This window comes from Suillus fuscotomentosus, assembly GCF_016647785.1.
Source record: "Suillus fuscotomentosus strain FC203 chromosome Unknown F5891scaffold_47, whole genome shotgun sequence".
Classification (NCBI taxonomy): Eukaryota; Fungi; Basidiomycota; class Agaricomycetes; order Boletales; family Suillaceae; genus Suillus; species Suillus fuscotomentosus.
In genome coordinates, this window is record NW_024539559.1 from 275,694 (window position 1) to 298,791 (window position 23,098).

At 46.5% G+C, this 23,098-nt stretch overlaps 8 protein-coding genes across 8 annotated transcripts; 2 read left to right on the forward strand and 6 right to left on the reverse strand.

Moving 5' to 3' along the window:
- Positions 1–4,325: 4,325 nt before the first annotated feature.
- F5891DRAFT_982743 (uncharacterized protein) lies at positions 4,326–6,379 on the reverse strand (the record flags this gene model as incomplete). The annotated part of the gene is made up of 6 exons (XM_041377251.1): positions 4,326–4,364; positions 4,448–5,212; positions 5,285–5,324; positions 5,381–5,569; positions 5,635–6,005; positions 6,053–6,379. The coding sequence occupies 6 exons, from the start codon at positions 6,377–6,379 to the stop codon at positions 4,326–4,328; spliced, it is 1,731 nt and encodes a 576-aa protein (XP_041222935.1).
- A 312-nt stretch (positions 6,380–6,691) lies between these two features.
- On the forward strand, positions 6,692–10,265 carry F5891DRAFT_1192079 (uncharacterized protein; the record flags this gene model as incomplete). The annotated part of the gene is made up of 10 exons (XM_041367556.1): positions 6,692–7,258; positions 7,317–7,688; positions 7,743–7,936; positions 7,989–8,154; positions 8,205–8,353; positions 8,404–8,801; positions 8,855–9,034; positions 9,087–9,225; positions 9,278–9,921; positions 9,973–10,265. 10 exons carry the CDS (start codon positions 6,692–6,694, stop codon positions 10,263–10,265), a joined length of 3,102 nt encoding a protein of 1,033 aa, XP_041222936.1.
- A 4,722-nt stretch (positions 10,266–14,987) lies between these two features.
- On the reverse strand, positions 14,988–15,895 carry F5891DRAFT_1242808 (uncharacterized protein; the record flags this gene model as incomplete). Its single annotated transcript, XM_041369751.1, has 3 exons — positions 14,988–15,202; positions 15,252–15,458; positions 15,508–15,895. 3 exons carry the CDS (start codon positions 15,893–15,895, stop codon positions 14,988–14,990), a joined length of 810 nt encoding a protein of 269 aa, XP_041222937.1.
- An 899-nt stretch (positions 15,896–16,794) lies between these two features.
- On the reverse strand, positions 16,795–18,910 carry F5891DRAFT_982746 (uncharacterized protein; the record flags this gene model as incomplete). The annotated part of the gene is made up of 8 exons (XM_041377252.1): positions 16,795–16,897; positions 16,922–17,007; positions 17,047–17,183; positions 17,410–17,516; positions 17,538–17,875; positions 18,161–18,288; positions 18,344–18,484; positions 18,535–18,910. The coding sequence occupies 8 exons, from the start codon at positions 18,908–18,910 to the stop codon at positions 16,795–16,797; spliced, it is 1,416 nt and encodes a 471-aa protein (XP_041222938.1).
- F5891DRAFT_1049095 (uncharacterized protein) lies at positions 18,850–19,530 on the reverse strand. Its single transcript, XM_041362409.1, has 3 exons — positions 19,215–19,530; positions 18,995–19,162; positions 18,850–18,946 (listed from the first exon to the last, which is right to left on the reverse strand). The coding sequence occupies exons 1-2, from the start codon at positions 19,406–19,408 to the stop codon at positions 19,084–19,086; spliced, it is 273 nt and encodes a 90-aa protein (XP_041222939.1). The 5' UTR covers positions 19,409–19,530; the 3' UTR covers positions 18,850–18,946; positions 18,995–19,083.
- Positions 19,531–19,910: 380 nt separating this feature from the next.
- Positions 19,911–21,274, reverse strand: F5891DRAFT_982747 (uncharacterized protein; the record flags this gene model as incomplete). The annotated part of the gene is made up of 5 exons (XM_041377253.1): positions 19,911–20,048; positions 20,386–20,427; positions 20,578–20,595; positions 20,779–20,946; positions 21,059–21,274. The coding sequence occupies 5 exons, from the start codon at positions 21,272–21,274 to the stop codon at positions 19,911–19,913; spliced, it is 582 nt and encodes a 193-aa protein (XP_041222940.1).
- Positions 21,275–21,351: 77 nt separating this feature from the next.
- On the forward strand, positions 21,352–21,861 carry F5891DRAFT_1049100 (uncharacterized protein; the record flags this gene model as incomplete). Its single annotated transcript, XM_041362410.1, has 2 exons — positions 21,352–21,594; positions 21,834–21,861. The coding sequence occupies one exon, from the start codon at positions 21,352–21,354 to the stop codon at positions 21,592–21,594; it is 243 nt and encodes an 80-aa protein (XP_041222941.1). The 3' UTR covers positions 21,834–21,861.
- F5891DRAFT_535617 (uncharacterized protein) lies at positions 21,817–22,716 on the reverse strand. Its single transcript, XM_041372151.1, has 4 exons — positions 22,391–22,716; positions 22,249–22,342; positions 22,158–22,196; positions 21,817–22,055 (listed from the first exon to the last, which is right to left on the reverse strand). Exons 1-4 carry the CDS (start codon positions 22,548–22,550, stop codon positions 21,941–21,943), a joined length of 408 nt encoding a protein of 135 aa, XP_041222942.1. The 5' UTR covers positions 22,551–22,716; the 3' UTR covers positions 21,817–21,940.
- Between the last annotated feature and the right edge of the window lie 382 nt (positions 22,717–23,098).

Sequence of the window (23,098 nt, forward strand, 5' to 3'; positions counted from 1 at the left end):
ATGAAGAAGATACTGTTTTGTGATAAGACAATGACCCTAAGTATACCTCTAAATCAGCCACCAATAGCCTGCAGACCATGATATTACTATTCTATCATGTTCAACATAGACCCAAGACATCAACCCTATTGAATACCTCTGAGAATCACTCAAGAAATTACTTATAGCATATCAAGATTCACCATAGGGGTTATTCCAACTATGAGACAGTGTTACAGCAGAGTATGATGGAATCACCAAAGAGGAATACCCAAAATTGATAGACAATATGTCTAAAAGAGTGGCAGAAGTGATTGGGGCAGAAGGAGGTCACACACAGTACTAGAATTATAGAGATTACATTAGTTAAACTCAAAGTCAAAAAAGTGTCCCAATGAGTCATCAAATTAAAATACTCATATCTTCACATAATGTCATTATTTTCCCATGGTATAGGGAACCGAAATGAAGCTGAGAAGCAGACCGTTCCGACATCTTCCTATAGCTTAGTCATATTTCCACGTCTTGACTCATGATATAGCAATTATGTGAAAAGCTACAAACATTGGGACACTTTTTTGAGCCACTGTATGAACAGGAAATGAATTAGAAAGCTTATCGTAAATTGGATCGGAAGCGGATCTATACATCGGACCAGATCGGATCTCAGGGTCCGAAGTCCGGAAGAGAAGCGTGAATATATGGGATATGACACATGGTGTATGAATGGCTAGGTACTTCATGTCGTCCGGGTGAACTCGCGTCTGGAAAAACATGTTAGTCATATCTATTTTTCCGGATACCTTACCCTTAGCGCAGTCTTTTAGAATCTCGTCAATACGAGGCAACAGATGATTATCCACGATGGTGTTAAGGTTGAGTCTCCTGAAATTGTTAACCCAATGCGGCAGAACAGTTGGGTCTGGTTTAGGTATTATAAATGAGGGAGATGACCACTCGCTATCTGAGTGCCGGAGTCATCCGCTTTCGACGTGTGAGTCCAACAGCGTTTTCCAGGCTGCCCGGTATTTCTTTGGACAGTCGTATGAGCGGAGTTGCACTACTTTGTTAGCGTCTTTCAGGTTTAAACGAAACAATACGTCACTCGGCATCGTGTCATTGTGAGAATATCCGTGGGGAATCGATCCTTATACTCGGCTTTATACTTAGCATCCAGGACCTTAAGTTGGTCTTGGTACAACAGATCGTCGATGCGCGACTGTATTGTGGCCACGACGTCTACTCCGTTGACCGGCTCACATTCGTTATCAACAATATCCTTCAATTCAGGGAGGACCGATTTGAGTTCGTTCACGACCTCTCTCTTCGTCCACAAGAGGTTGGGTCCCCATGATCTCCTTGCCCGCAGTTTTACAGGAGGGATTTCCACAGGCTGTAAGAGATCGTAGTTAGCGTCTTTAGTGATACATGTACGTAGCTCGTGATCAACCACAATTTGATTGTGTTGGAGGAAGGGTCCTCCCAATAACAAGGGCGTACAAAGATTAGGGGCCACAATAGCCCGTACAGTCCATGATCTGTAACGAAGGTCCATAGAAGTACATGAAAGTTTGACGTATTCCGAGAGAAGAAACTGCTTGTCCTTTGCGAATGCAAGCGACACCGGTAATGGCTTAGCGCGCCGACGACGACGTAATCCGAGGTTCTTGGCGAGATCTTCACCAATCAGAACTAAGGAAGAACCGTGATCAATCAGTGCTGACACTTTGACAGGAGAAGAAACATTGGGACTGTCTACCAGACAGTCCCACCGAAGGTGAGGGGTTTGTAGCGGGGCGACGCACTCATCGTCCAAGTCAGTGCCGTCTCCTAACACTGCGGACGGCATGACCATGGCGACTGTGTCGCTCTCTTCCTCGATATCCACTGCAGCGACTACATTCTTCTTATTCTTCTTAGCGGCAACCGCTGCGGCCGTCAATGTTTTGTAGGACACTCTGTCCGGAAATCCCTTTGAACAGCTTGATGAAGTGTGACCTGCAAACAGCTCCCTACACTTGAAACAGCCGTCATTCTCCCTTAACAGGACACGTTCGTTGTCCGTGAGCGAGGGGAGTCGAATGAAAGGTTTTGCTGTACCAGTGCTCTTGGAGCTACCTGTCGACTTTCCGGCAGAACGGTTGTTAGAGACACTCGAACCTGTCTTCTTATCGACGTTAGAACGAGCGCGTTCCGCGCGCAGAGCATTCTCAACGGCCTCTTTCTGTCTTGCCAGATAGCGTAAGCGTTTCTCGTTGAGGAGTCTCACCACTTTGATCCATCTCCTGAGGTGGTCCTCAACGATGTTCTCGGCATGGTAGTCAGCGGCTAGTTCGATGTTCATGTGGGATTCTAAATGATACAGGACATTAATGTCCATCAGGTGGGAGCCTGTGCCTCGCAGGAGAGTGTTCTGGCTCTGCACGTCGATTGCCCACTCACTGAATGGGCGCTGTCCCTGCGTAGATGCTAACATCTTACACCGAACGATGTCTGCCCACCCAGAAGGCAACCACACACGACGCACTTCCACCATATACTCCCTGAAGGTCATGATGTCCATTTCGTCTTGATTTGTAAGATACCAGTCTTGGATCCTGGGGTCTTGCATACCCCAGGCGACTTTCTTCACCATCTCGTCCTCCACAACATTCTTGTGCATGAAAAATTGAGTGCAGCCCATCCAGGCGATAGTGTCATTATGATGTATTATATTCCTCTCATAGTAGAAGAGAGGTGTTATATCCCGGTCTATGACACAATGTGTGGGAAAGTGATACATCAATCACAGCGCCATGATATATCATGTACTTACTGAGGATTTAGCAGCCGAAGATGATACATCAATCATACTAGCGCCATGATATATCATACTTACAGAGGATATACTACCAGCCATAGAGCCTTGATATATCAGGTACTTTCAAGTTTTGCAGCTGCAGTTACTGTATATTTTGATGATATATCACCCACTGAAAACGAGCTAAATGATCCTCTGAACTACTGGATGGGTGATGCTTCCTTCACACATCGGGGTGAACGATATTTAAAAGAGGTTTATATGTTGTACAAAATGTGAAAACAATATTTGATATTTAAACTAACATAAAGATGGGTGCACGACTTCAAATTTTGGTGGTGTTTTGTGTGTCATCCAAAATATCAAATATTCACAACCATATTCCCACAGACAATATGTCAACAAATATAATAAATATAATCAGATTTTCCATGTCTGCTTCAATTTAAAGTTTGATTCTTACATAAAACTTTGGAGAAAACTTGAAGTTTTGCCAAAGCTTGACATTTAAATCAAGTTTTAATGTCATGTCATCTGTAAAACTTCAAGTTTTCTCCAAAGTTTTACATGGAAATTGAACTTTAAGTTGAAGCAGACATGAAAAATCTGACTATATTTCTTATGTTTGTTGACATATTGTCTGTGGGAATATGGTTGTGAATATTTGATATTTTGGATTACACACAAAACACCACCAAAATTTGAAGTCGTGCACCCATCTTTATGTTAGTTTAAATATTAAATATTGTCTTCACATTTTGTACAACATATAAACCTCTTTTAAATATCGTTCACCCCGATGTGTCATTAGTAGCCAGGCATCACCCGCCTCAGTGGGTCACACACAAGCACAGCTGCAATACATATGATGTATTCTATACACCCTCCTCCCGGTCTCGCCACACTTGAAAATAGTGATATATCAATTATTGCAGCCACTGCATGGCTGCAATAATTGATATATCACTATTTCACACGGTGGCTGCAATAACTGATATATCACTATTTTCAAGCGTGGCAGCAATACCTATAGGCTATGATGTATCATATATTCCCTCCCCCCACGTACGGCTACAGTAATTGTATATTTTTATGATACATCACCTACCTTGATACCTCAGAACATAATATATCATGCATTTTCAAGCGCGGCAGCAATACCTATGATGTATCATATATTCCCGCCTCCCACAGCTGCAGTAATTGCATGTTCAAGTTTTGATGATATATCACCTACCTTAATGCCCTCAGTAGGATACATCCTCTTGAGGGGCTGCACTAACAGGACGGCGCTGGACCATTGCACAATCACATCAATTTTCTCTTCTGGTCATCATTGACATGATTTCGCATCTAGGATTATTCAACTTCATCTAAATTTTCAGGACATGATGTTATCTAGCTAGGTACATTGAAAACACAACGGAACTACTTCCGAGACCTTTTCTTCGACCCTCCAACACCATGCTGGACTTTGGTCAGCTTCCTCTTTGGTGCGAGCTTTGTTTCACGTTGTGAGTTATGGCCACCAATTTTATTGGCTCCATCAGCTCACGTAGAAGGACATGGTGTGCATCCCGAGCATCTGCCAGAGGCAGCAGTAGGTAATGAAGACACTGTCCTCACCTCCAAATTGGGTTGAGGATGATCATCAGCAGAAACACCTACAATGTCGTGAGGCGTCGGCCGGTGAGAAGCTGGCGAAGATTGACAGTCAATGAACACTGTCATCGCCTCCGAATTAGGTTGATGAGTTGGCTGGTGAGACGCCGGTGAAGGTTGATGTTCAACAGACTTGGAATGCGGTGACTTGGAGGCTGTGGATACAAGTGGGGACAAAGGTAATGGAATCGGTTGGTCTGGAGGTGAGCGTGGCCCTGAATTCAACATGGGCTGGTTAAATGCTAATGGATCACGGTGTTGGAGCGTGGGCAGTGCATCGACCTCCTCGAGTACAGGAAACACAAAGAACGAAGAAGGCTGGGGCAAGAGGGTGGTATGAAGCGGTGACAATGGATGAGGTAGGAAAGGAGGGACTGCTTCGGCTGATGGACCCACTGCGCTCGAACCTCGTTGTTGAATGCGATTAAAGGTGGGGGATGCGAGCGGGTCTTCATTGAGCGCCATTGACTTTCTCCAAGCAGTGATTGGTGTGTCTGTCATGTTACGGGGAGATGGGAGGTTTGGGTCACTGCTACTAGTGTGCATCAACCAGTCACCATGTTCGTTCGCTCCCACAGACCCACCGAAGTCCAGGTTGATGTAAGGATTCAACACTAAGTCCCCCGGTTCTTGCAACAGAGAAGGACCAACCACAGGCCCGGATATCACATTCTCTCCAAGTGAGGACTCGTTCGGAAATTCGTCCAGTGAGATGAGGCCAACGGGCGCAAGATGAGACGAGGTCGGGGTAGATGAGGGTGCTGATATACACTTCGAAGATGGACCTATGGTATTTTTCATTAATAATAAATTTTGAGTCGTGTAGCCTGGAATTTCACTTACCATGGATGTATCCAAGGTGTCATTCAAATGGTAATAGATACTGTTCATGGAAGTTTGGGGTAGACGCCTTGAAGCTCAGACCATCTGCGGTTTTACCATGGTGGTAACTGTTGATGAATCAACAAACGGTCGCAAAGAGGGAATTTGAAATACCTCAATGTCATGATGTCACCTTCACACAACGGATCAGCTCCGCCCATGACAACGGTGTAGTGCCATCCACCTGTCAACGCTGAGAGTTCCTCGAAAACTTGACCTAGAATCAAAGGCAGCTCTTGAATTGTCCTTTACATAAATGGTGAGTGATCAGTACCAGTACTTAGTAATACGAATCAAATATGTTTACTTACCGATAAACTTCTTCCTTTGTTCTCGGATGCTGACCCTCAACATCGCCCAATCTTCTGGAAGCATTGAGACATACAGTCTCCTCCCGAATTTCTTTCTTAACTTCTTCTGACTCTTCTGCAAAGCATTCAGTGGTGTGTAGCCGAACCATACTAAGCCTTTGGGTAGGTTGCACAATATTATTTTTAAGAGCGTCTTCAACCAACAGTTTGACTTTTGACTCATAGTGCAGTTTGGAATACACTTCAATCTCTTTGAGGTCTCGAGTACCTCGTGCGCGCTGGCCAAGTAGTACAGACAGGGCTCTACCAGTTGAGCTGCCACCAGGTGTTGTCTTTCCCTTTGAGTTATTTTGGAACCATTCCTGCAATTTCTAACGAAGTTATATTCTATAATTAGGTCAATGTGAACACCACATACTTTGCGTCGTTCTGCTGCTCCCATTGGAGGTGAGTTGGACTGGCTGTCTTCTTGTTCGACTAAATCGGGTGCGTTTATAGAATTGAGCTGGGCTGTGTCGATAACGGACTCGATGCCTGCACTGCTGGGCTCATTTATGCCAGTGTTCTCATCACAAGGTGGGCTGCCATTTAGTTCTGTCTCTTCTGGAAAGTCGCTAAACCACCTTGGGAACAATGAATCGAAGAATCGAGGCAATTTCTTCTCTTTTTGCATCTGCAAGTATCCAGGCATCTCATTCTGCAGCCAGAGTAACTGCTCTGCGCTTGTCCATCTGGGGGGCGCCATCTGGATGTAAGGTGAGTATCTGTTATTTATGCTTGGTATCTCACTCACTCACCACTTGTTTTTTTTCACTCAGTTTCATACAGAGCCAAACAGGGAGGTGCAGTGCCGACTTGACCCACTGATGTTTATTTTTCCTACTCAGCTGCAAAGAGAAGGAAGTCATATCAATAATAGATGAAGGAGGTGTTGAAGCTTATGATGAGGCAATGTTCGCCGACTTACTCGTTTGGCAGACTGCGGTTGATATATCAGACAAGTCTTAATATAAACCAGCCAAATTTGTGAACCGTGTCTCACTAACACCGACGACAAATGGTTGGAGGCCAGAGACGGCAAGCCCTGAAGCATTATCAGCGCGATTTCTATGCGCACAGTGCTGCTGCTTCAAAAGCAGTGAATAACGATACCAATGATGCGCCTCAACACACACATGATGTTCAACAACGCAAGCACAGCAGTTTTGAAACAGGACAAAGTGGGCGGTTGAACGTCTCTTCAACCTACTACACTGTTCCAAATTCTCCAGGGAAACGCTGTCGTGGAGATTCAGAAGTCCTACTGGAGACTACAGAGTTTAACTTTACAACTCTCGATGACTTTCCTGATAACCTTCAAAATGACACGCCAGAGTTTGTAGAATTCGCGAGGCAAAAACGCACTGTGGTTCATGGTGAGGCCTTGCGCTTATGGGAATCTGATGCCAACTTGTTCTTGGAGGAATTCCTCCGTCTGGAGGGTCAGGGCGACTATTCGCAAGACATTTGTGTTTGTGGTGAGGAAGCTGCGATATATCGTTGTCAGGATTGTGATGGTTCCGAGATGTTCTGTCATTTGTGTATGGTCCGTGTACATGCAAGACAGCCGTTTCATAAAATGGAGGTATGTGCATAGATACTCACATTCCTTACATCAACTGACTCTTGTGTTTTAAACTTAGCGTTGGGATGGCATCTCATTCGACGATATTACCTCGAAGTCCATGGGGATACGTTTGCAACTTGGACACACCTCTGGCGTTTGTTGTGACAACCCACTCCCTGCTTTCAATGACGACTTCGTTATCATCCACTACAACAGTATCTACAAAGTGGGGTTAGATTTCTGCAGATGCGCTTCTGCTCAGCCACACATCGTTCAACTACTACGTGTTCATCTCTTTCCTGCCACAACAGTCGATCCCAAAACAGCCGCAACATTTCAGGCACTGGAATACTTTCAAATGTTGTCTTTCAAGTCCAAAGTTTCCACATTTGAATTTTACAAAACAGCTGCCCGTTTGACGGACAATACAGGAATTCATGTACCAAAGGTATGTGCTAATGTTAATTCTAATTCTCTTCTAATTTGTCATATTACAATCTAGGACCGTTATGAATCTATGTTGAGCATGATGCGAGAGTGGTTGTTCATCAAGCAGATGCAACGCGCTGGTCAAGGTCATCACCCCAAAGGTATCGCAGCAACTGAACCAGGTGCATGTGCTGTATTATGTCCTGCATGTCCCCATGTAGGAAAAAATCTGCCAGATAAATGGGAAAACGCACCATCTGAAATACGGTATGTACATTTAGCATCTTTTCCCTCCGACTTTGCTCTCACACAGATCCAGATTCCTATATGCCTTATTTCTGGGCATTGATGCCAATTTTCGTCTGGCTCGCCATAATGTCTCTTCGGCCACGGCCGATCCTGGTCTCAATCACGGATATGCTTTTTTTGTAGAGGAACATGCCTACAAAAGTTTCATCAGTTCACAAGAACGAGCTGCCCAGGAGGTAAGTCCATCATTCTATTTGTCCTGGGCACTAAGTATAACTCTGTGCAGATGAGTTCGTGCTCCAGTCACAATGCGGTAAATCTCGCAGATACAAGAGTCTCGCGTGGGCTTGCGGCCACTGGCGCCGGTACCATCGATTGTGCACGACACAATTTCAAACAGCCCTGCTCCATCGGCGACTTACAAAAGGGCGAACGGTGCATAACATTCACTTTTTAGTCATATTATTATTAACAGCACAATACAGGTACCTTAATATGGATTACTTATTTTTCTCTAGCATGCGGTCTTCATCGGACATAGTGGCATTAAATATATCATACGATATTGCTTGCCAATGGAGCAAGCATATCTGGACACGTATGTCCACCTTCCCGCACCAGTACCACATCAAACACCACGAAAAGTCCATTGTGTTTCTCGTACTGAAATTTCACCTGCCAGCCCACATCGCCAAATGCCAGACATCCTTCTCCTTCAATCTGATCAAGGGCGTTGGTCACACAGACAGTGAAGCTCCAGAGCGCGGGTGGGCGGACATCAACCCCATTGCTACAAGTACACACAAAATGGGTCCCGGTTCAAGGTGTGATACCTTAGATGACCACTTCAATGATTGGAATTGGAAGAAGATATGCGCAATGGGTGAGTTTTTGGCCTCTCACTGAATATCTGAACTTACAGTTTCTGTCTCGCAGGTTTAATTTTCCGCCGAAAGTACAACTTCGCATTAATCGAGGTCCAAGAACGTGTCAACAATCTCACCAATTTCGAGGCTTCTCTTGCCACAGATGAGCTAGCCGAATGGAGGAAGGACATTGAGGCATGGGAGGAAGACCGTTCACGACCGAACCCATTTGAAGACAGAGCTACGACAAGTATGTGTACTCTATTCAACGCATTTTGAGAAGCTGATGGTGTTTTCAACAGCAATAACTCAGGCTGCCGTGCGTCTGGCCTTATCAACAGCAGAGGCCACAGAGATTGAGCACGGTAACGATGTGTCCTTACATGATGATATCTCGCCATCAGTGCTGATTTCATCGGGATTAGAACTTGAAGATCAACAGTTGCGTCGACATTTCTGAACTTCACTGGATCACAAACTGACTCTATTCTAGGTGCCGTCTTGAATTTGATGCCAAGGTGGTTGGACAACACACTACAGATGTTCAGAAGGGCAAGCTCTTACAGCGGGTGAATGCTCTTCGCCGACACATTGACACATGGGGCCGGGTACAGTTGTTGTATATTCCTGGCGTCTCCCGCCTGCGGTCGCCGGATGATGTTGCAACTGAAGCCAAGGTTCACAACATTAACCCGTTCCTGCCGTCCTCTCTACCCCATCGAGTACCATGTGACGACCGCTTGCTCGAACATGAGTGGGAGTTGCGTGAAGCTCAAGCGTATGACACACTGAATGACCTCCGCACTGTGCTCAACCTGCGATACCATCTTTACAAGTATAAGGATACATTTATCCGAGGACAGCGAGCAAATACCCAAGCGAACAGAATCATCAATAATGCTGAATGTCGCATCGATGCCTTATCACTTAAGTATTCCACCTCTAGAAGCGCACTTCTGAATCTGGCATCAAGGCTGGGCAAGAACGACAACTGGGAGAGGAGCCTGAAGCCACTCGACAAGCAAAAGGATGCAGTACCACTCAAACACGACGATGGCCGAATGATGGGGCAGCAAAGTATATCATGGATCTGGAAGACTTCAGGCTCCAACAGCAATGAGCTAGGGCTGCAGGACTGTAAGTACGCTCTAACCACTGGTGCTTCTCACTGACCTGGCCATTTTATAGCACTACGTGTTGAATGGTGCAAGGCACGAGCGCGAGCTCATCGGTGGGAGGAAGAAGTGCAGTTATTGCATGAGGAAATGCGCTGCGTCATTGCATTTCTCGACTGGCACATTGGCTGGTGGGACACGCAAGGTTCACGACGTACTTTTAGCTCACTGCAAGCCAGAGAGGGTGCACTTGCTTATGCCCAACGCCAGGCCAATCTACGCCGAAAAATGGCTGTCCACTTCAAATCCATGTGGGCAGCCAACTCTTCATGGCAAGCTCCCCTCACAGTTGATCTTCATTCCTAGTTAAACCCCAATTCCCCTCCTTTTGACAAGGGCGAGTATATAATATACTATGTAGTTACAAGTGATATATCATGCAAGCTTTGAAGGTGATATGATGTGCAAACTCCGTTCGCAAGTAATATGTCACGCGAGCCTCGTGTAGAGCTTCCAAGGTGATGCATCACAGAAACCGGTGATGTATCATGCAGACTAATGAAAATGATATATCATGCAAGCCTCACAAGCTTTTAAGGTGATGTATCACACAAACTAATGATATATCACGTGGGCCTCACAAGCTTTGAAGGTGATACATCACGCAAACTAATGATATATCACACAAGTGTTTGAAGGGATACATCACGCAAACTGGTGATATATCACGTGATGCAGGACATCGGACTTGATGTATCACTGTCTACATGATCCATCACAGCACAGCCTGCAGGAAAGGTGAGCAAGTTGATACATCATGGTCTATGGACCACAGGCTCTGATATAACATCAGCCTTCTACAATACTAGATATTAATATATCATACCTACAGGGTATTGTGGCCCATCTCCCAAGAACGTAGAGCTTCGGGCGTGATTTCACCAGCTGTGAGAAAGGGCGGTTTGTTTCCAGCAGTCTGTTCTACATGCGTGACCTTGGACAACATCCTTGGTATTGCGTGTGAGTTACGGCTAGAGTCGGTTGAGTCTGAGTCAGTGGATGTATGCGCATCGTTTAAGGCGCGCGGTCTCCGACTTTCACGAGAAGATGCGATGGTAGTGAGGGGGGATATTTCACGTTCGATAGCAGGTGACAACGGACCTGGCAAGTTGTTCTCAGGCGGGTTGTCGTCAGGCGTTGCTCCAAGTCTGGAGCGACTCCTTGTCGTAATAGACGACGGAAGGATAGGGATACGCGTACAGCGGGGAGGCAGTTTGTGTAACGTAAGACTGGGTTGACCTACAAGGTCAATACCCAACGGTTCGGTTGGTTATGTAACGGTGCGGCCGGTGTGGTGACAGAGTTATTACGCTCGGTCGAACGTATAAAAAAAGTGTGAGGCTGTTGCAGTCAACAGCCGACACTAACAGACAACAGGCAACAAGTACGTGGATGAGCGTATGGGATTGAGCGGTATGGTAAGAGATAAGATACGAACAAAGGGGCAAGCAGCTCTATATACTATACGGTGCAAACACCGAACAAACAAAAGACGGTGTCCAATCAAGATGCGATTCTGTCACGTGTCGTAAGCCTCAGGCTTACAGTACGTGATCATTATTTCACCTATTACATTCAAAGGCTAACAAGTACCTAGTATCGTTCTGTCCTAGGTACATACTAAATACAAAGAGTCCGTTTTCCAACGACTGAGATTATCGTTCTGTTCTAGCTCTAACGCTCCAGTCCCTCGCTTCTTCTCGCTATAGATGTAACAGCACTTCTGAGAAACAACTCACGATCAGGAGTTTTTGTTCGATGGTCATTTCCGTGAAACGGTGTTCAAGATATGTGGTGAGCGAGCCGTTGTGTATCCAGGGAGAAATCATCGTTGGAAGTAGCCCGAATTCGTGACTGAAACCGAGCAAAGGCAAAAGATTTTCGTGATGCAGTTGCTTGCGTGCACGAAAATCGACCAAGAGTCTCTGAAGACATGAGGTTTGAGCAAGCGTATCACATGCAAAGGAGAAGCCGATAACGTACTTGAGTCACTCTGTCCCTGGAATCGTCGCCTGCAACATCAATCCTTATGGATTTGACTGCTACCTGTCATGAATTCAGATTGTTGGACAGCCACACGTGTAGTATGCTTGCCTCCAGGCGGTTGGATGCGATGTAGGTGCATTTCCACACATCCCTGAAACTACCGCGCGCTACTGGATGAGGCGACTCCTTGGATACGAATCCTGTCCAGTCGGGCTAGTAGGCTGCATTAGAATTACATGAGGAAGTGCATTGTCAGAACTTGTTACAGGGTACAATGATCATGCACTTGCTAGTTGTCGGTGTCGATGATCTCACCACCACCGATGGTAGCTATCATAACAGACGGGCGGCTTTTCCATCACAACAATTTCCTCCCGATGTTCTCTAACAAATACTTGCAGTGGGATAGGAAAGGTAGTAGAATCATTAGGTTGGTAGACTCATGCATATGCACCCTCCATTCCACCTACAGTCTAGTGTCACGTTACGCCACGTTAGACACCCTTCCATAGAATCCGCAATATGTAATAGAACCAATGGCCGGTTGATTTTACCCGGTGCACCAGCGAATCCGGCATCCGATCAACGCGCTTCATTTCGCTGGAACACGATCTTGCGGTCCTTACAGCGGCACTACCTGCAACAATAGTTGCTCTCTCACCGCTTGAACTACCTTCTCTGGGCATTCCGCCACCGTGGTGTACACTGGTAGTAAATGAATCAACTTTATGTAATTCTGGTGTGCAACGTTGTAGCCCGAACAGAACGCTTCAATTCCCGTTGAAATGCGCGTTAATGCAGAAAATCTGGAAATTGGCAGGTCTACATAGACTTATCACAGACTCCGCAAGAACCGTTATCCGTACCTGTGCACCTCTCACTCATCCATTCTCTACAATGCAGAATTTTGTCATTGAATTCATCAACAAATACTAGGTTTCGTAGCGAGAGAAAAGCACGCTCGAGGCAAGCGCAGGCATCAACTAGTGTGTGCAACAGAAAAGTAAGCGCTTTGTCAATATTCTCGGTCGTTTTTGTTAGAAGAGGCAGGTTCTGCCGACCTCGAGGCTACCTGTCTTGTCTGCTCCGCTGATATCGATAATGGCCACTTGTCTACAATCTCCTAGATACCGAGATTGGCATCTTGAATTCCAAGTGGACACAATTGTCACCGAGCAAGAGCGTGCATCAGCGTTGCACAGCATATGACGGGGTGGTGGACACGAACCGCGTGCTAAATATATATGTCAGACTTAAGGACAAGGTACAAGCCCAATTTCGCGTATTGATACAAAGTAGCATCCTAAAGAAGTCGAGGGAAGCAATTACTTCCTGTATTTGCTTGTACCTAATTCCGGCTTCTCTCGACTCCTTTAGGATGCTACTTTGTATCAATACGCGAACTCGTACCTTTTTCTGGCTTCCTTCGAGATATTTCCTCGTATCAATACATGGACTCGTACCTACCGAGCTCTATGATCGACAGTACCTACTTGTATGTATTTGGATCGTATGTCGACATGTCAACTTCGATCAATGGTTCCGGCGTGAGCGGGAACGTCAAGGCCTTCTTAGGGCTATGAATATAAATAATGGTGTGCCTCCAATCATATCATGGTACCACAATCAATATGAATTACCGCCGATATTGTTACTTATGGTAACAGCTGCTCCGACAGGACGGCACCTGCACCTAGTCTTATCTCAGTCTGCCACCTAGGCCGAGTCTTTGCACAAGTATACAGCTTGCATCACACATTGGCTCCAAGATGTCAAAGGTCTAGATCGACACGTGTAACACATCCGATCGAAGCCTTGAAACGTGCAGGCCCATGATCGACAATGAGATCAAGATTGCAATTATATTGATCGACAAAATGATGCACGGCACGTATAGGGACAAGGCGATGCGGATCAATGCCGCTGAGTTGCCGCTCGCTGGTGAGGCTTATCGTTGGCGTACTCGACTTTCGACCTCCAAGGGATGTACTAGTCGTGGAGCATATAATACTCATGGCCCGGGACATGCCGGCGATAGGGCATATACTTATCCAGGCACCCGAACACGCCAACGCTGCGACCGAATCATGGTTTTTGTTGTTAGCGCAGCCATACATCTCCGAATTCTCCGCACCTATTTCCATATTTGCGTGGAGGGTTCTACTATGGACACCTGGAGAACGGATCACCATCATCATCACATACAACCAATACGTTTCCTACCCCTCCCCCATACTCCTGGGGCGCTAACCATTTCCTACCACTCACTTGCCCTGCAATACCCACACGCTGTTTGGTGCTCTTCCCCCGGGCGCATCCCAGGACCCACTATCCAGAGTTTGCTTGCAGTGTGACAGGTGTTTGATGCATTTCCGAACGCCTAGCTTTTTTCCGTCTCAGATGAAAACAAAACCGAGTGGTTGCCAAACGGTCCCTAACTCCGCATCAATTCATCCCAGTAAGTTGAATGTTCGAGCATGCCTTTCCATTACATTCGCCTCATATCTCATTAAGTTTATTGCAGTATTCCCCTGAAAGCACTTAACATTCCAAACAACGGTGCGCATTGCCTTGCCTGTTCCTTTCGAGATCTCTACATCTATTTCCAGGGCTTGCTCTACCCACTGATAGTTCCACCTCCCTCGAAGTAGCAAATGAAGTCAAGGGTGAACTTTCGGCCATCAAGGCAGCTTTGTATCAAGCGAACACCGCATCCCCTAGATTGCATTTTCCTCAATAAGGAACTACTTCGTCGAATATTTAACGACTTTGTTATACAAGATAATAATCTAGAATCTTTCACAAGGACATGCGTGGTGCGTCATCACATTTGTGCGCGTGAAGTCCTTTTTGCATCTTGGACAAACAGCCACAATCTTCTTCTCATGCACCTCGTTAATGTGACGAGTGAGGCCATCCTTGTTGATGAATTTTGAACACGTGTTCCTGGGGCATTTTACTTTAGGGCGTTTTACTTTGACCTTCGCTGGGCTAGTTTGCACAACAGAACCGAGCTGTTGGGCAGCGGGTTGCCCAGCGGGCTCACACATGGGATCCGACGTGCCATCGACATCGAGCGATAAATCTAGGGATACATTGTAAACCTCTCAAGGAAAAGCTACGAATGATAGCAAATTCACCGAAGTGAGCACCCACGCCTTCTGATAAGGATTCCGTGACATCCATGTCATAGGATGCCGGGAAGCCCTGATGCGTTACATTGTTGGCAAAACCACGGGTGCCGTTGGGCAATAAGTCTGTATACGGTAAGCGTTTAAAGGAAAGTTTGCGTATACAGCAACTTACCTTCTGTACCCTCTGGCAGCGATCCCGTGACCCCGTACGTGACTTCATGGGGTGCAGGCTGTGACACGAGGTAGGGGCCATGCGAGGATATAGATGGTGGAATAGCATTGAGGCTATTGAATCCAGCTTTGGAGTCGACGATGCTATCACGTCCACCCGAATGCTTCACTGTGATAGGAGAACTGCGAGCGCCGTAAGGCGATGAGCCTGTACATGATAAGCATTTGAAGGAAAGACTGCGTATAAAGCAACTTACCTGTTGTACCCCCTGACAGCGATCCCATGACCTCGGACGATGTTCCGTGGAGTGCTGCAGGCTGTAGCATGATTTGGTCATCATGCGAAGATTCAAGCGATGTAATGGCATTGAGGTCATTGACTCCAGCTTGAGAGTCGACGGTGCTATCACGTCCACCCGAATGCTCCATTGTGAAACCTGACTGGTAGTTGCAAACGGGATCCTTGACGCTGCAGATTTCCTGCATTGCCCCACGCACGCCATGGTCTAATACGTCAAGGCGGCGGTCTAACATGTCAAAGCGCTGGTCTAACATGTTAAGGCGGTGGATGCACTGGAGAATCAACTGGAGTGTTAGATACTGGTCAGGCGGTAGGTTTTGTAGTGTTGATGTGCGTGAATCCATGTCTTTGTTTATGATGCAGCCTAGTGTATAGGCGAGTGCGGATGGGGGGGGGATGCTTGTGAGAGTTGGGGGAATTGAGCGGCTTTTTATGTTCATTCCACCTTTTCCATGGCACGTTTGATAGGTGTAATTTGGCCTGTTTGGAATCAGAAACTAACTGGTAGCCTCATGTTCAGGCCAGTTCTGAAATGAAGTGCACACTGCACGTAGCTTACTCTGACACAATTCGACGAAAACGACACGATCGGAGGTTATCTGTCGTATTAAGCAGGGCTTGATGCCAGTATGCATCCCCAAGGAGAAAAATAACTGGGCCATTGGCCCGACATATAGACTTCTCAGACTGCGCATGCAGGACCGTGTGCAGGTCTGTACGGTGAAGTCTATATAGACGCCCAATTACCGGGTGTCCTCCGTTAATGATTGTGAAATTACATGTTCCGTCACATTACAACGGTGACTAGCTACAGCCATAGCCATAACCATATATATATATAGGCGAGTCCTGTGGTGTATCGTCTTGAGACATATGATACACGTTGCTAGAACAAAAATGGCCTGCATGACCCGTATATGCCATTTCAGCTTATGTAGGTGGCCAAATAGAATATATTCATATTCCCTTTCATTTGTGACCAACACGACCAGGCAATATAGCAAGCCTTGAAGCTTGGAGTGTGACGGGTTGGTTCTTCTAAATCGACGAACCCTCATTTAATTTTCACGGAACAAGTCGATGGTCATACCTGTCTGATAGGAAAACATGGTGGAAGGCCGTTGCCGTAGACAGCAAACACTAGCGGACGACCAGACACTGGATAACGTGGATGAGTATATTTACTACGAAACTTGTACCAAACCTCCGTATTATTATGTCTGCCAATCTGCATTTTCATACGTCACTGAAATTGCGTAGCATAAGTCAATTCCTTGACAACCTTGGTGGTAAGGTCAACCAGGCGTCTACATCGGTTGAAAATTTTGTCCCATGAATCAGGAGCTCTGCAAAAAACTATGTCTACTCACTCATCATCATCGACGTCTACATCCAGGTGCGTCGAGCTCGGCGTTTCTGTCTCCGGTTGGCCTTTCCGCCATTTCTTGGGCGGCCACTAAAGGATCCAGGTGGAAAGAAAAGACGTTTATCGCACTGGCAGCGCAATGAGGTCGGATATAGGCCCGGGGCACTTGGAGTAATCACAATAACGAGAATGATTGCTACCAGTAGGTTTTGCAAGATTCCTGTCTTCGGATTGTTGTTCAAGAGCTGGTTGTACTAGACTGCGAACTAGAACCAACTCGAAGGAGCTAGCATTCATGGGAATTTACCACGACCACAGCAAAATGCGGTTCATCAACGTAAAACTGAACAGCCATCTTGTACTTCGTATTGCTTCCTGTACGAGCCAGAGTCCGAAATTCTAAATGGTCAAGACCCTTTGGTAAGCAAATAAGGATCTAGATATTGTGTATGTGCTTAGGTAGGCTAAGTCAGGTGAACTGTTCAAGGTAACCAGGTTCCTTAGTCTTAGCTGCGTCCTGTACAGTATTAGAATCCATATTGAACGTCCCAGAGACCCTAGAATTCCATGATGGTCCCGGATCTCCGACTCGTCCTGACCTGATGCAATACAAAGTGTACCGAGTGCTACGTATCTTCCTCAATGCTCTGATGGCTTGCGCAGTAACGTTGAATGCATATTTTAGCCGATCAGCGATATGTGAGTGTAGTGAAACTCTCGTTCCTCCACCGGACTTTGACGTGCTGAGCTCAGGAGTCTTGAAAATCGAAGAGGTAAAGTTCTGATAAAACCACGTGTTTTGAGCATGGCGTAACGCGTTTAATAAGTTGATAGGTATTGTAGCACTCCCCTGAAAATACTCGACATTACAAACGGCGGTGCGCATCGCCTTCCCTGTTCCCTCTATGACCTCCATAACTACTATCTCTAGGGCTTCCTCTGCCATGAATGGCTCAACCTTCCTTGGAGTAGCGATTGAAGTCAAGGGGCCACCAAGGTGGCCTTGTATTAAACGGACACTATACAAGATAAAAATCTAGAATCTTCCACATGCGGTCCGAAGGATGTGCTCATTCATCTGATACGAGCGCTTGAACACCTTTCTGCAGCCTGCACAAACAGCCTTAAACTTCCTCTCATGCACCTCTTTGACGTGACGAGTGAGGTTGTCCTTGTTGAGGATTGCTGAGCACCCGTCCTGGGTGCATTTCACTTTATCCTTCACTTGGCTAGCCTGCATGACGGGGACAGGCAGCTGCGCGTCGGGTCCGACTAAAGAATCCAATGGGACATGCTCCTCGAGATAAACGCCTTGGAAGGGTTGCGCAGCAGGTTCATAGATGGAGTCGATCGTGCCACGGAGCGAGAAACCTAGGAATATATTCTAAGCATTTCAATGAAAAATTGCGAATGATAACGAATTTACCGAGGCGAGCATCCACAATCCCAGACTCTGATGATGATTCCGTGACACGCGGGTCATAGAATGCCAGAAAGTCCTCAGAGTACATGCTGTGCTGAGGCGTTACATAGTTGGCAAATTCGCGGGTGCCATTGAGCAATAAGCCTGTACACGGCAAGGGTTTAGAGGAAAGACTGCGTATACAGCAAATTTACCTTCTATGCTCTCTGATAGCGATCCCATGACCCCAAACGATGCCTCATGCGGTGCAGGTTGTGGCATGAAGTAGCGGTCGTGTGAAGATCCAAATGGTGTAATTACATTGAGGCCATCGAGCCCAGCTTGGGAGTCGACGGTGCTATCACATCCGCCAGAATCTTCCATGGTGACATTTGACTGGTAGTTGTCAAGGATATTCCTAAAGAGGCTGCGCATCTCCTGGATTTCCTCGTGCACACGATGCTCTAACCTGTCAAGGCGGTCGAGGCACTGGAGATATGACTGCAGGAGTAGTCTCGTTGATTGTTGGTCAGGGGCCTGCCCTGGCTGTGAGAACGATGGGCTTTGTAGTGTCGATGTGGATGAATTCATGTTGCGCTCACGTCCTTGTCTGTGATGCAGTGTAACCTATCTCTGTGAATTATGGCCGAGCACGAATGTGAGGAGAATACTTGCGAGAGTTGGATTGAACGAATATACGGTTTTTATATCATATGCTCCATGCCCATGGCACGCCTGGCCGGCGTAATCTGGACTGCCCTGATTCAAGGAGTAATTTCCTTGTAACAAGTTACCTCGTGTTGTAAATTGGCAAGTCTTGAAATGGAGTGCGCACCGCTACACCTGAGAGATACGCGACGTGAATGCCGGTTCGTTAGAGTGCAATTTAGCTTACTTCGACGCAATTCGAAAACGACGCGATTGGAGACCAGCAAAAGGTCTTGCGGCGTTATGGGATGGTATCGTATTAGGCAGAACTTGATGCCAGTGTGAGCTGTTGTGGGAGAAAATAGCTGGTACGTACTGAACCAAACCCATAGGTAATAACGCACACAGGAAGAATGACATCGTGCTTGTGCCAGTTTCCATTCGTCCAAGTCCATCAACTCCATGCGGGTGGCAAGGGTGGCGACTGTATTTCGATCATCGAGAACTTTTCATTCATTCGCAGGAGACAGATAGAACGGCCATACTGCCGCAGTTTAGGCACATGACCAACACAGGTAGGGGTTGGCAGTATTGCAAGCCCTGGGGTGTGTGGATCGAATCACGGATCTCCCAAGTTGGCTCTTCTAAATCAACGAACCCTGGATTGATGGAACTTTTCATTCATCCGCAGGAGACAGATAGAACGGCCGTACTGCCGCAGTTTAGGCACATGACCAATACAACCAGGTAGGGGTTGGCAGTATTGCAAGGCTTGGAGTGTGCAGATCGAATCATGGATCTCCCAAGTCGGTTCTTCTATATCGACGAACCCTCATTTGATGTGCACGGAATCCCAAGAAGTTGATGGCCATACTTATCTGGTACAAAAACATGGGTCAACACATGGCATCTTTATATATAGTGACACATCAAACCTCGAACATCAGCAATGAGGCCGCTGTGATGACTCAACCCAAAATTGCTCCATAAAGTCCCCGTGACAATTGTCAACGATAGGGATATCTAGACGCTCCGGCTTGACACCTCTCGGCGATGGCCACAACCACCTAGTGATCAAGTACTGCGAATATTATAGTATGGCTGCCGGCCCGATAAAACCTGACACGAGAGCGCTGCGGATATACGTCATCGACAGACCTGGTATGCGATGCATCCAAATGAACTTTAAATATTAGTTTGGTGAGCTAGGCACTGATGTTCGGTATCCGGAACCTCGAAAAGCTCGGGACCAGCCCATCGTACGTTACTCCCGAATCCCGATGTAAGAGGTCCCGGTTAGGTCGGAGCATGTGGTCAGGAGCCCATGGTTCACTACAAGAGCTCTTTTGTTGAGAAGTACGTTGCAGGAACGAAGATGTGAAAAGCCTCGTATGTATGCACATCGCACAGTTGCTTACACCTGTGAGGTCTGCATGAGCTACTTTGTTGCAGTAGACCGTCTATGCGCATGGCATATACTATCAGTTTATCTTAGTGCAATGCGAAAGTGATATGACACGACATACGAAGTTGGAGACCAGCAGCTACATCAGCAAGCTGTGACGACGCCCGTGAGTTGTGGTGCAGCTATACCATTGTGGAAGACTTACCAAACCAAATCTGTGGGTCTATATGGTTTTCATCAAGACATGTGCTCAAAGATCCGTTGGACATTCGTGGATATACGATAACTGGTACTGGACCGAACCCGTAGGCAATCCCGCGCAAGGGAAGAATGTTATTATGGCACATCAACGTTCAACCTCTGCAATATCTTCATATCATCATAGCTGGTGTTCTACAACATATACCTCCGCGTTAATATCTTTGTTTGAGAACATGCATTTCCATACGTCACCGAAACTGCCCTGGGCAGTAGCATGAGCCAATTCCTTCACGACCTTCGCAGTAAGGGTCGAGCGGGCGTCTAAATTGGTTGAAAAATTGCCATGTGAGTCAGCTTCATTCAAGTTGGAACTCTGCAAGAAAACTGCGTCTACTCACCCATTATCATTAACGTCTACATCCAGGGACGTCGGGCTCGATGTTTCTGGTTCGGTTGGACTTTCCACCGTTTATTGGGCAACGCACTAAAGATCCAGGTGGGAAGGGAAAGTGTTTGTCGCACTGGCAGCGTAATGAGGTCGGATCTTTTAGGCCCAGGGCAGTTTGGATAACCAGAAGAACGAGAATATTCGCAAGATCCCTGCCTTTGTGTTGACGTTCAAGAGCTGGCTGTAGACTAGCACCGAGGCACTGGCATTCATGGGATTTTACCACGACCACAATATGCCGTTGTACCAACATAAGGTTAGTCCGAAATTCTGAATCAGGTTGATCAAATTTTTAGGGTTCCCCTCTCTTTGGTCGTCCGACCTAATAGTATGACCGTGTCATCTGCAGCTCTGCGATCGATCAGCATCTCATGCAAAGACAGCTTTGATGGCGTTAACGGATCAGCTAGATTCTCCTCCTGTCCTCGTTCAGCTCTTGCTTCAGTCAGTGGTCTCATTACAGCCCGTCTAGCAGGTGAGCACCACCCTGCTCGCGCAACCATCGAAGTGCACGTCCGCCAGCTCTCATCAGTGCCAGGAACTGCAGATAAATTTCGATACGAGAGATTGTAGAACGCTCGTGTCCTCTCGCACAAGATCTTCGCACTTTCATTCAGGTCATCGTTTAAGCCCTTCTCGGAGCCGTCCAGTATTGCTGGATAACGCTCCATTTATGCAGGAGGCGTCTGGGTGCAATGGCTTGATGCTTGTAGATATTGCAGGGAATCTGTGTGTCGCGCGGGAAGTAATGATAAGGAGCTTTATCAGAAAGGACCCAGGGCGATGCTGAGGACACAAACACTGAGACGCACTTGAAACATGACACCTCCAAAGGAATATACGTCACCTTGAGCACTAGGAAGGTCCACGAAATTGCTCAATTCGTTGGAAACTTGAAAAAGTTCTCGTCCGATTTATCTCACCATCCCTTCGATGGAAGAAAAGAAATAAGACAACTCCGATAGTAGAACTTCCATCCCGAAGGCAGCCACATATGCCAGTGCTCATCCGAGATCGTTGATGAAGATATTCGACTGAACCGAGATGGGATCAAATGAGTGATCCATACCCGGAAAGATAACGCCACGGTCATGCAGGGTCATAAAAGCTTGAATTGGCGCGAGAAAAGTCGATGCGTATGATAAAGAACTACGGGAATGACGTCCAGAAGCTGTCTAGTCCCGTGAAACGGGGTCAGCAATCGTAACAAGTGTAATGGCTGCTTACAGGTGCTCATCATCGCCCTTCGGGTCGACGCAGTGATTTGATGGTGGTTTTGCTCCAAGTGACGTGTCAGAGTTCCAATAAATTGTGTAGTCTTCTGCACACGTTTAGCAACCCTCGCTCAAACTACTACGCAAGCACACACCTCGTATCAACGCCACATCTGGTGCCTTTGCGCATGCACCCCACCCAAAAACAGCTGCCAGACCAGCTCTCACAGCTTCGCATCCTACCTCTGGGACATGTAAGCTAATGAGTAAATACAATAACGACTTAGTACACTTACCACTAAACCACATGTACATTAGGTCAGCTTACAACGACAATAAGCGAGAAAAAAACTAGTATACATCGGTGGATGCTTGATTGGGTCACGGTGCGTGTATTGCGTTCGACGGCGCTAATAGAGACCGGAGCTCTGAAAAGCAATTGTAAGAATGTCGTACACGCAGCGCGGTTCTCAAGAGTGAGAGAAAACAGAGTCATAGGCCATCAGTAAATTTACACATTCCTTGACCTTCCTTTTTCGCTACTTGCCGCCGGGCAACTTCCCCAAAAGGAACGGATAAGGCACTCGCAAGAACGGTGACACCAACTTGCCGTCAACTTGCCACAAGGCAGTTTAAGTCGAAAAAGTAGATGCCTCCTCTTGACTTGACCTTTTCCACCCTTATTTCGACCTTTTTTCAATGATTTTGCCTTTGAAAGTAGTGCAAGTAGCAGCAAGTAGAGATACTTCTTTCACTTATTTTCTACATATTTTGGACTTGTTCACACTTATTTCGGACTTGTTAAGAGACAAATGACTGCATTTCAAGCGACAAGTAGATTAAGTAAGGAAAAAAAAGGACAT